This window comes from Dipodomys merriami, unplaced genomic scaffold (assembly GCF_024711535.1).
Source record: "Dipodomys merriami isolate MVZ:Mamm:240054 unplaced genomic scaffold, mDipMer1.0.p SCAF_9, whole genome shotgun sequence".
Taxonomy (NCBI): domain Eukaryota; kingdom Metazoa; phylum Chordata; class Mammalia; order Rodentia; family Heteromyidae; genus Dipodomys; species Dipodomys merriami.
This window is the reverse complement of record NW_027206512.1, coordinates 38,701,588-38,714,251: the sequence shown is the minus strand read 5'-3', so window position 1 is coordinate 38,714,251 and position 12,664 is coordinate 38,701,588. Positions and strand designations below refer to the sequence as shown.

Genomic DNA, 12,664 nt, shown 5'->3' with positions numbered 1-12,664 from the left:
TTGTTGGTCTATTCAACAAATAGTTGTTGAGTAGACCTACTGGAAGTCAGGCCTTGTCTTCAGTCCTAGGGATTTCACATGGGCAGGTGGGCCCCATGAAGTTCAGAGTCTCTGAATAAAAGAACAACCCTGTCCACTTCCTGTAAAGTGGTGCACTCAGAGATGATGAGAGAATCCTGAGAAAGCATAGAAGAGCCATTGAAATCAGACTTCAAGTCTTGTGTTAGTCCAGGGTATGCAGAAAAGCAGGTGAGGAGGAATGTATATTACAGGCCAAGATTTTATACCAAGGGAAAATATAGTGCATTTGAGGACTTGAAATACCAGAGTGACAGAAATAAGAAGTGGGACAGGTGAAATAGAAGAAAGGGGCAAAAAGAGACATTGTTTGCATTTAAATAATTTCTATTTTTAGCTGGGCACTGATGGTTGACTACTGTAATCCTAGCTACTCAGGAGGCTGAGATCTCAGGATTCCAGTTTGAAGCCAATCCAGGCAGGAAAGTCCATGAGACTCTTATCTTCAAGTATCCACCAGAAAATTGGAAGTGGCACTGTGGCTCAAAGTGGTAGCAAAAGAACTCAGAGACAGCACCCAGGCCCTGAGTTCAATCCCCACAATCAACAAAAAAGGAAGGAATTTGTATTTTTGGAGTAGAAGGCATGGCTCAGGTGGTAGAGCACCAGCCATTGAGCAAAAGCACCAGATATTTATTTCAAGACCTAGTCACAAAATTAAAAATTAAAAAAAGAATTTATCATCATAAGAATGACCTTGCTCCTGTAACTGTAACCCCTCTGTACAGTATTTTTACAATAAAATAGTATTAAAAATAAATAAATAAATAAAACTTGGAAAAAGCAAAAGAAGAATGAGGAACTATAGTGCAGATCTAATTTTTCAATTATCATGATCACATTTGCAATTAAAATAATCAAAATATCTAGCTCTGTGACATATAATAGATTTAGGAAGAGTAAGTCTACAAAGAGACAATCACTAAGGCAGTAAATTAGGTGAATAAACTTAGTAACAACTATATACAGAATAAAGACTTTAAAATGTGGATTGATTTAAAGTGGAATTTAAGAAAGGAAAATGAATTAGGGAAGAGTCTGAATTTCCAGTGTGGTCAGTGGAATGTATAAATCATTCACTGAGAAAGCCAAAGGAGATGAAGGACTAGGTTTAAGCATGAGTGGACATAATGGTGCACCTGTGGGTAGAAGTTTTAGTCAGTATTCCATTCATTTGGTGTTAGAGATGAAGAAGCATGGTGACCTCCTCTTTCAATCAGCTTTTGCTCATCCCTTTCTCCCACAGTGTTACCCTGCACACATGATCTTAATTAAGAGATCCTTGCTTCCAGGCACTGGCAATATTTGACTTCCATCTAACTGTCACTTGGAAATAATTTCTAGCAAGGGAAATATAGTTTCTACCATAACTAATGATTAATGAGGCTTTGACTTGGCAGTAGTAAAATACTTTGGCAGGCTTTTGAATGTACCAAAGAAAATTATTCTACACCTTGTACTCCTTGAGCATTATTATGGAACGAAAATGTTGGCCTTCGCTCAGTTAACACATTAGGGAGGTGATGAATTGACTGTCTCTAACATCCCAGGGAGATGTCAGTAGCACACACGTAAGAGGATGACAGTGACGTTCATTATTATCACTGGCTGATGAAGGGGTGTTCATGGGTAAGATAGCAGAGAGAACTGAAGAGTCTGTACAGCAACTGGATGTTAATGATTAATTGGCATCTGTTAAAACAGCAAGGCAGAAGTCAGCCTTGGGCAAGAGATAAAAACCATATCCTAGGAGAAAAATCTTTTGTGCTCGTGTGACATGCTTAAGCTATCACTGGTGAAACGATATTGTAGGAAGAAAGAAGTAAAACATCAGAGTCAGACAGATCTGGGCTCAAATCACAGCTATGTCATTTTAGAGTAGAGTTTTCAGGTATCTCTTTTTTTAAAAATTAATTCGGGCATCTCTTAAATGCAGAGTCTTTCCTGTGAAAACAAAGAGATTAGTTCTAGCTTCATAGGTTAGTTTTTTTGTCTTACATACATTGAATAATATCTGGAAACCATCTACTAAAAGGCTGATGGTATATTTAAACATTTGCTATCATTCCTCATTTCTAAGAATATAAGGGATAAAGAGAACATAGTCGAGAATGAATATATATGCCTATATATATATATATATATATATATATATATATATATATATATATATATAGCACCACATTGTTGTGTAGCATGCTTTCAACCAGTTGATTTTTCAGATCCATATTCTATAGTTTACAAGCCAATTAGTTCTTCCAACAGTTTTGTTAATAGGGTTATCCATACAAAGTAAGATAATTGAGTTTCAGACTACTGGATAGATTTGCACCAAGTCACAGGACTAATAATCAATGAGTCTTTAATTAAATTCTAGGTCTCTTAATTTTTAATGCCATGTTTCATTGTGATACTGAATATCTTTTTAAGCAAAAGACTCAGCTGAAGCCAGGCACCAGTGGCTAACTACTATAATCCTAGTTACTCAGGAGGCTGACATCTGAGGATTGCGGTACAAAGCCAGCCCTGTCAGGAAAGTTCGTGAGACTCTTATCTCCAATAAACCACTAAAAACCAGAAGTGGTGCTGTGGCTCAAGCGGTAGAGCACTCACCTTGAGCTGAAGAGCAAAGGACAGGGCCCAAGCCCAGAGTTCAAGCCCCACGACCCACAAATAAAAAAAAAAGGACTCAGTTGATAGATGAATTTGTTTTATCATAATGTTAACTTGCAGGCTTTATTTCTGAGGGTCAGTCTCTACCTTTCTTCTTGGGTAAGCTTGGTAGAGGCCAAAGTTGATTATGAGTCTACACCAGAAGGAAACTAAATATTGGAACTATTAGCTTCAAAATTCACAAATAACTTTTTTGTTCATTCCTAAGGAACTTCCTAGATACTTACTCCTTTGTTTCCTCATCATATAGGGAAAGCAGCCAAGATCCTTCTCCACCACACTTTCCACCAAAACACTTACAGCACACCCAGTCAGAGACCAACAAAAGTTTGAACAGGTGCTTTGTGAGTGTGAACTACCCAGGATGGCTGACAATTGTGTAAATATGACTTTAAGGCCTCTCTTGATACGTGTTTTACATTTCGGTTGAGTTCAATGTTTAGAAAATAAAGATTCGAAAGGTGAAGTCTATTGTCTTCTTTCTATTTATTTACCAAGCTATCTTATTATAGTACAGAGGATAAGCTTATAAAAAATCAAAACCAAAACAGATGTTGTCAAGCATCAGTATTATGATATATTTACACATGTTTTGGTATTACACCTTAGTAGAAAGTCAAGCTAGTTATGAAGCTAACTATGTAAGAAAAGTATATCAGAATTCAATACATCTTAGCATGTACATACACATACACACAGGGGAAGCAAGAGAAAGTAAAGGAGAGATATTTATCATTGTATTATTCTAGCTATTAAAAGGCCCAAATCAATTTCAGTGACCATGAATAATGAGGGAATCATTTTCAGCATATCCATAACCTATATGTTGTCACCAAAATAGAATGAGTTGTATTTCCACTCATTGATTTGATGAGAGTTCTACACTACATCACAAAGAAGAAATAGATTCACAGAGCTGAATAAAATATTGCTCTTTAAAAATAATGACAAAAGCTCTATTATTTTTTTCTTGTGGTACTGGAAATTGAACTCAAGGACCATGCATCAACCACACAAGCCAAGCCAGCATTTTCTGTGAACCTCTGGAGCTAAGAAACTTTAATAAAAAATAGCATGTCAAATACAATTATGTAGTTTTGAATGTCAGGGACACTTATGAATCATGCTCTTGATGAATAAATATTGATTTAATATTTCATCATTGTGAATGTTGACTAACTTGTAAATGAGCCCCAAATTTTACTGAGCAGAAATTCAATTTCAAATCTTTAGTATAAATACACTTATATTTACAAACTGATGAGTTATTGCTGAAAGTAGCAATGAAATTTATTTGATATAAATATTAGTTAAAATGTAGTATAAAAATCACTATTAGTTAATTCCTGAAAATTAAGCTTGTTTTTAAGATGCATACCCTTTTATTATTTCTCAGAAATGTATCCATTTGCTATTTGTATAGACCCATTATTCTTGAGTCATTCCAGAATAAAATTTTGCATTATTAATTATTTTAGGTACATAATAGTCCTCCCTTAATGCTCCCTCACAATGGCCAATTTCTCAGAGACTTGGAATGCAATGAGATAATTTAGCTCTAGCCTCCACACCAGATATCCCAAACACATTACATTACTAATTTCCCATGCAACTAAGATATACTTTTTGTCTTTTCTCTTTGGGTTCTGGGGATCAAACCCAGGATGCTGCACTTGCTCTGGAAGCACTTTGCCCCTGAGCTACACTCCAGCCCCCAACTATGATATCTGATCATCTATTATCCATTGCCCAAGTCAGTGCAAAGCACAAATACATGACCCTTTCATCCTGGGAGCTCAAAATATAATGGGACTGAGAAATTATTATAGAACTTTGAGGTAAGTGCTACAATCAAAAGCAGACCAGGGTTGAGGAGCTCAACCCTCAAATTGAGGTTTTCCTTCCCACAACTTCACGTATCACTCATGACCTACATAGTTGTGCTTCTCTCCAAGCCCTCAGTTCCTGTATGACCAATAACTACTTACTTGACCATTTTACCTACCTAGCTATTGACACTCACAACACAAACTCATCGGAAGTACATTATCAATGTCTGCTCCCAACCTTCAACTCTTCTTATTGTAATCTGCCTTCCTGCTCAAGTCAGGACCTAGGGGTCATACGTGTTTCTTCCTTCTTCAAGCCTTCCACCTTCCAAGGTTATAAGTGCTGCTCTAAATGACTCACACATTTTTCCTTTTGTCCTCCTCCTCTTCAATTCTGTGTTAAGGCAACTGACAGCCTCTCTGGATTCATGCAAGAGGTGGTTAAACTGATCTTTTGCTACTCTATAGTCTTGCCATTAGGCAGATGTCCACAAAGGAAATTGAAACTAGTAAGCTACTCTGAGTGATTAAAATTGAGGGAAACTCAGGTTCCCCATGCAATGAAGAGATGTGAAGCTTGTAAAGCAATGATAAATCTTCCCCATTAGATTACGACATCTTTGAGGTAGGGGATGAAAATTATTCAGCTTGCCCCCACACCATCTGGCATAATATAGCTTTTTAAATATAGTTAACCACCATTAGATGTTGACAACATGAATTTGTTTTTCTACTTAAACTGAGATCTATTGATTGAGAAGTTTTTTATACTTCTAATGAAAATGAATATAGTTTTAGAATACATATTAGTAGCATATAAATGTGAAAAGAGTTACATAATACTGAGTCAAAATTGCATTTAATGTGTATCATGTAGTTTGTTACATTGGAACCATATGCATACTGCTCTATTTGCATCTTAATGTCTTATATGTCCTGTATATTGGTTTATTGTTAGATGATTCTCATTTGTTATAGGATCATAGTTGAGTGGTTTTGTTCAACAAGTAAGTTGATTGATTCCAAATAATTTCAGAACACACACATGAATGAGAAAAAGTCTGACTACACAGATGGTTAAACCAAATGGGACTATCTAGGATGATGCAAAGGTAAAAGAAGATTATGTTCCCTTGGGCCCACACTGGAACACTGTTGATGAGTAAATCAATAATAAATAAGAACATAGGCCTTGACAATAATGGTAATGAAGGGTGCATGTATTATATTCATGTTTTACAGTAAATCAAACACTACATGAGATATAGATAAAAGAATAGGAATTAACAGCAACTTCAGAGGATATATTGATGTCTTTCTGCTGTTAAAAAAAAAACAAACACTTAAGGATAATGCCAAAAATATTTGCCTAAGTAGGAGTTTTCATTAGAAAGGCATGTTGTGTTGTTTATTCCTATGATAGTTCAAAATGGTTTATTTATCCGATATTTTTCACTAATTATTTCTCTTGGTTGTGGGACTTGAACTGTGGGCCTGGGCGCTACCCCTGAAGCTCTTCCGCTCAAGGTGAGCACTCTACCACTTAAGCCACAGAACCACTTCTTGTTTTCTGGTGGTTATTTGGAGATAAAAGTCTTACTGACTTTCCCACCTGACCTGGCTTTGAACTGTGATCCACAGATCTCAGTCTCCTGAGTAGCTAGGATTACAGGTGTGAACCACTGGGGCCCAGCCTTCACTAAACTTCTATGACACAATATTTCTGAGTTGAATATTTGTTTTCCTTGTCTTGCAATGTATACTACTTGTTACTATTCAGTCTCTAAGTGACTTTCTGGGTAATTTTTTTTTTTTTTAGTTTGAAAGGATTTGTTTTGATAAGTAATTTGATTCCTTCTTTCCTTTCACCTCCACCTTCTAGCTAATATACAAAATCAAAACCAAATATGTGTGTGTGTGTGTGTGTGTGTGTGTGTGTGTGTGTGTGTGTGTGTGTGTGCATATATATCCCTTATTTTAAAGTGATTTTGCATCTCTGGGCCTCAAAGTATTCATACTACTTCCCTTTTTTTAATTTCAGGGAGATGATCCAAGTGATAGCTTGAAGTTTCCTTGGCTTTTAATATATGTTATCATTGTTTATGACATTCTAATATATGTATATGCTGATCAGTGCTCTTCTGTATAGAGGAAATAAAGATTGAGGCAACTTCACCCAAGAAAACAGAAAAGATAGGGTCAGATGCAAGTAGAAAACCTTCATGAATTTTGCCATTCACTCTATAACAATAAACTTTGCCTGTTTTGTGCCTTTCTCTTTGGATGGATTCCTCTTTTTATAAATTTATAGTAGCAACACAGCTTTATTCTTTATTATGACCTTTGTGCTTAGTCCAACAACCCTTGTCTGAGATCCCTTGATCAGTAGATAATTCCTTGGAGAACACTTCTATTTTCATATTTCATCATTTTTGAGTTATGTATATACTCATTATGTGTTTGTGAACCAGCTTCTCTATTAACTATCTACTGTCTATCCACAAAGTTTAAGATTAGCAGGCCAGGAGACATGGCCCAATGAAAAGTAACTAACATTGGGTAGGGTAATCGTCCTCAGGGTGAAGACTGTGGGATGAACTCTACTACAATTGCTTTACTCTTAAGAGCAGACTGTAGAACTTAACTGAAATGGCATGAATATTTCATAAGGAACAGTGATTGATACACTCATCTCATATATATTAAAATGGATGAAAAATAAAATATAAATGTGAACTAGAACTATGTTTCTTTTTTCTATTCTTTTTTTTTTTTGGTCAGTCCTGGGGCTTGAACTCTGGGCCTGGGCGCTGTCCCTCAACTCTTCAGCTCAAGGCTAGCGCTCTGCCACTTGAGCCACAGAACCACTTCCAGTTTTCTGGTGGTTTATTGGAGATAAGAGTCTCAAGGACTTTCCTGCCCGAGATGGCTTTGAACCACGATCCTCAAATCTCAGCCCCCTGAGTAGCTAGGATTACAGGCATGAGCCACTAGCGAACAGCTACAGAACTGTGTTTCGTGTGTGTGTGTGTGTGTGTGTGTGTGTGTGTGTGTGTGCATGTGTGTGTGTGATTCCTTTTGGATGAAGGGAATGTACTGTCTTTTTGCTAACATTAAAGCCTGCTGTTGGAAAAGGCAGATAATAGAGACTCACTTTTCCGGCTTACTGTGGAGTTTTCTTCAAACTCATTCTATAAAATGGATAGATCTAGATCGATACATTTGCCTTAAACCCATAACTATTTTCCCTAATCTAATCCTAGATGAGGAATTTTTAGAAAATTAGTTCTTAGAGCAAAATAGTAAATGACTAACCATACTGTGTCAGCATTCCATACTACAAACTTTGGAGAGCTCTGTCAAAAGCTCAAGAAAATAGGCTACTATACACATTTTTCATAGTAAGTGATAGAACAAGATGGCAAAGTATTTTTCCTAATGTGTAAAGGAAGAATACTTTATAAAAGGCAAGGTTTTTCAACCTTGACAAGAGACAATTTTCAACTGTGACTGTTTTGAGCCAGCAAATCTTTTGTCGTGGGGGGCTCTGCTGACACCCTCATTAGGTCAAGAGGACTTTTGACCTCTGTGCACAAAAGCCTATTACCGCTACCCTAGTTATGACAGCCATATCTATCGTCAGACACTGCTAAATATAGGCTAAAGGGGGAAGTTTCTCCGACATTAAAATTACATATCTAAAATAGAATGGTATCTTTTTCTCAGAAAAGAATGACTTAGTTATTATAATGATTTTCTCCAATCTTTACTCATACTTACATTCACAAAGTATATTCTTTTGGAGGCGTTTCCTGAGTACTAGTGATTTAATAACCTTTCTTGCCTTTCCTCAACGAATCAAATTCTATCATGCTTGAATTAGCCTGACCAATTTCATTAGCAATCTCACACGGCTAATCCCATTAATTTACTTCAGTGTCACAGAATTCCCTGTAGCCCATGGTTTTGAAAAGTGTTGCACTTCTCTCAAGAAGAAGCTTGCATAAGTGAGAAAACTGGTTGAATACATCTAATTCTCCCAGATGCAGCCCTGAAAGAAAAAGTAATTTCAATGCTCTTAGCACTAATACACACACACACACACACACACACACACACACACACACACACACCACAGACATACACACACAATATTTTCTTAAAAATCTATCCTTTAGAGTACTTGTTCTTTAATCTGGTGAAGAGTTAGTATGAAATTTGTGTAGTAGAACAACATAACAGCTATTTATCCACTTGTTTTTTTACATGAAAGTAGAATCTACCCAAATGAGGTTGTAGATGTTCTTATATTCCAATTTCCCTGGTAAGATGTATATGAAGTAAGGGATAGTAGGTACAAATGATCTATAATAGTCAATACTTTCTGCAGCATGAAATCTCTAAATTCTGTTCTAGAGGATTAGTGTATCTCATTAGTTGCTGGGAGAACCAAAGGTAGTAATAGATATGAGATGGTTGTGAAAAGTAGATAGCATACCATACAGCAAGAGAGATTGTTACTCTGAGTGGTTCACTGTGAGCAGAGTAAGGAGATGTTGCTGGAATTTAAGTGTTGCTATACTGTCCTTCTGTCCACCCTTATTACTACCATGATCATTATCTTCAAAAGCCTTTTGAACAAAATTCTTAATCATATATATATACTGATATATGTATACATATATATATACACACACACACACATTATATATACATATAGACCCAAACCTATATATGTGTCTCATCATGTTACAGTTTCTAACACATGTTTTTGCTAAAAGCTAGCACTCTACCACTTGAGTGATAGCTCTACCTTTTGTGTTTTTGGTGATGCTTAATTAAGGATAAGAGACTCAGTGACTTTCCTGCCTGGGCCAGCTTTGAACCACAATCCTCAGATCTCAGCCTCCTGAGTAACTAGGCTTCAGGCATGCACCACCAGCAACTAGCTTTCTAACATACTTTTAACCTTCATATTTGCAATAAGGGAGTAAAATGATATTTTTAAATTTATTTTTAAAACAAGGCATCTGAAATGAAACAAATAAAGTGAGTTTCCTGTAGTTGCATAGCTCTTCATGTGGGAGATATTAAAGTTAAGGTGTTTTGAAATTTAAGGTTTAGAATCTGTTCAATTCATTTTCTTCCAAACAGATGTCATTTTCTTAAAATTTAAGGAGGATATAAATGAAGCAGTAGTAATTGTGTATGTTTTCATACACATACTCACACAGGTGTGTATGCATCTATGTGTGCATGCACCCATATAAAGTTTGTATGTATGAAGGTAAGATTAAACAAGGTTTCAGATTTTTAAATGAAATAGTTGTGATCAGTTGTGCAAAGCAAAAATTCTTATGAGTGAGTAACAAAAAGCATGCCTTTCATATATTACAAGATAGTTTCCAAGTAAATTGTGAATGTAGTTGCATATATTGTTTAAGGGACTAAATTTATCCTCCAGAAGACTTTTCAAAAATACATGCATATATACATATGTATGTATATACAGACATATGTATGTCTGTATACACATACATATGTATGTATGTGTGTGTATATATATATATATATATATATATATATATATATATATATATATATATCAATTGAGGGATATCTAGCTGGGATGCAGTTTGCCCAGTTTGCCCACTTGTAAGGCTCATGATTTGAGTCAGTGATTCTGTATGATTCATATGCCACTTCCGTACAGATGTTGTACAAGATTCATGAGTATTTGCTAAGCCACTCACAAAGTCACTATCGACATGTAAATGTCCTTTAAAAGAAAAATGAAGCCTTTTGTTTTTATTATGTGGGGATCCATATCTTAAACACTTTATGATTACACTGCAGCCAATTTATTTTCTCTTAATGGGCAATTGTACTTTGTATTAATAGAGTTCTTTAAAAATAGACAATAACTAAAGCACTAGATAATCACCATCATCCCTCCCCTGTAGCTTGATCTATTTATCGAGCCCAAATCTTCCTGTCTCTCGCTGCCAGGGAAAACCCAGTTAGGAAAAAAATCACAAAATGTTCTGTTCTAACCTTTTGCAGAAGGTGAGGAAACACACTCTCAAGTACAAATCCGATGCTGAATTTTACCAACTCCTTATACACAGCAGGAGTAACATAAAAAAGAAACTGTTGATCACTTATACCACTGATGTTAATCTTCAGGCCAAAGTAAACATCTCCACCTACATGTGCACTTTCCGTGACTCACAGATACAGAAAATGAAAATGGATAACCTTTATGCATCAAAGAAAGATGTATTAATTTTTAAAAGTGTACTTGCTGCTTGAAAAACACCATCCTCTCCCTTAAGTGAATCTGTTTTTAGTTGTTTTTCTTTTTTAATCAAATTTCCTACTATAAAATGAAACTGTAAGCATACCGTCCAAGAGTGATTACTTTTTGTAAACTGGTTATTTCCTTCCATATTACTACCTTTAAGTCTTTAAATTCAATTATAGACCAAACATGGTGGCTCACACCTGTAACCTGGACCATGATTGAAGGCCAGCAGGGGGCTAAAGTTAGTGACAGATCATCTCAACTAATAAGCTGGGCATGGTGGCATGTATCTGTCATCCCAGATCTGGGAGGTGTAAATAGGGGAGTTGTGGTCCAGGCCAACTTAGCCAAAAACAGGAAAGCCAATTCAAAAAAAAAAAAGCAAAAAGGGCTAGGGACATGGCTCAAGTAATAAAGTGTCTTGAATGGGTGGGTGTAGAAAAAAAATGAAACTCACCAAAAGCTGTTAAGTAAGCAGAAAGAGAACAGAGAAGGAGCGCTGTATGATTAAAGGCCTGCATATGCATGTGTGCTCAAATGATAATCTCTTTGAAAACGTAGCATGTATACACTAAAAGACAAAACATGACAGAAATAACGGGAAGGTAAAAGGGTCCTGTCTGGGCTACGGATACCAGTAGGAGGCACAAGGGTAAGTAGAGAAGGTGAAGGAAAGTAAAAATGGTCAACATACTTTATGTACACAGGTGAAAATAGAACAATGATGCTTATCAAGATTGTTTAGGAAGGGAGGAGGAAGATGACAGAGAATGACAAGGATGAGTCAAGTTTCGGTACATTGTATGTTGTAGGGACATGTCAAAATAGACTGATGCTGATGAATATATGGGAGAATACAACAGTAACAAAACAAAGATTCTAGTTGTACATATCTAACAAGGGAGGGAGCTGTAGAATGGCTCAGGTAGGAAAGTACTTCCCCAGCAAGCAAAAGAAGGTCTTGAGTTCAAAACTCAGTACCACCACAAAAAGAGTTAGTCATGTATCATTGTGCTGTATTGCTTATACATACACTCATGCATCGTTCTAGTACTTCATCCTATCATTTGACTTATACCTGGAGGTATAAAATCCAACCTATTCACAAGTATCTACCAGGTTCTTCAGGCATCTACAGTACTACGTGCTGTCCGATTCTTAAGTAAAGACCTTAGATAACTATGACAGTAAAATTCCTTTCTGGCTTCCTTTATTTCCCAGGATTATACACTCACCATGTACTTCCAGCAGTCTTGGAAAGACAAAAGGCTCTCTTATTCTGGAATCCCACTAAACCTTACCCTGGACAACAGGGTGGCTGACCAACTCTGGGTTCCTGACACCTACTTTCTGAATGACAAGAAGTCATTTGTACATGGAGTGACAGTGAAAAACCGAATGATCCGACTGCATCCTGATGGGACTGTTCTCTATGGACTCCGGTAAGTGGCCCAATGCATGCTGCTGCTGTTGTTCTAGCTCTACAGTGGGGAGTGGGTAAGGGAGAGAGAAGCAGTTTAGATGTTTCATATGCATAGTAAACTTCTATTAAAAAATGATAATATCTCCAATAATATTTGAGTTCAGCATGGGCAGGAATGTACAAGAACATTTTTGCCCCTGATTTCCAACTATTAGCTTATTTTAGCATATATATATATATATATATATATATATATATATATGTATATGTCACCAAGTCACCAAGATTGTTCCAAGTTGCAGGGATAGCTACTAAATTATAACAAGGAAGTAAGTGTTTTGAAGAAATTGGAAGACA

The 12,664-nt window shown here is 36.3% G+C and overlaps 1 protein-coding gene across 1 annotated transcript in view; it reads left to right on the top strand.

Annotated features, from left to right (window-relative positions):
* Positions 1-12,664, top strand: part of Gabrb1 (gamma-aminobutyric acid type A receptor subunit beta1) — a 313,871-nt gene that overhangs the window by 110,443 nt on the left and 190,764 nt on the right. The window contains exon 4 of the mRNA XM_070012745.1: positions 12,106-12,326. Coding sequence (XP_069868846.1) covers positions 12,106-12,326 — 221 coding nt within the window. The remainder of the gene's footprint in view (positions 1-12,105; positions 12,327-12,664) is intronic.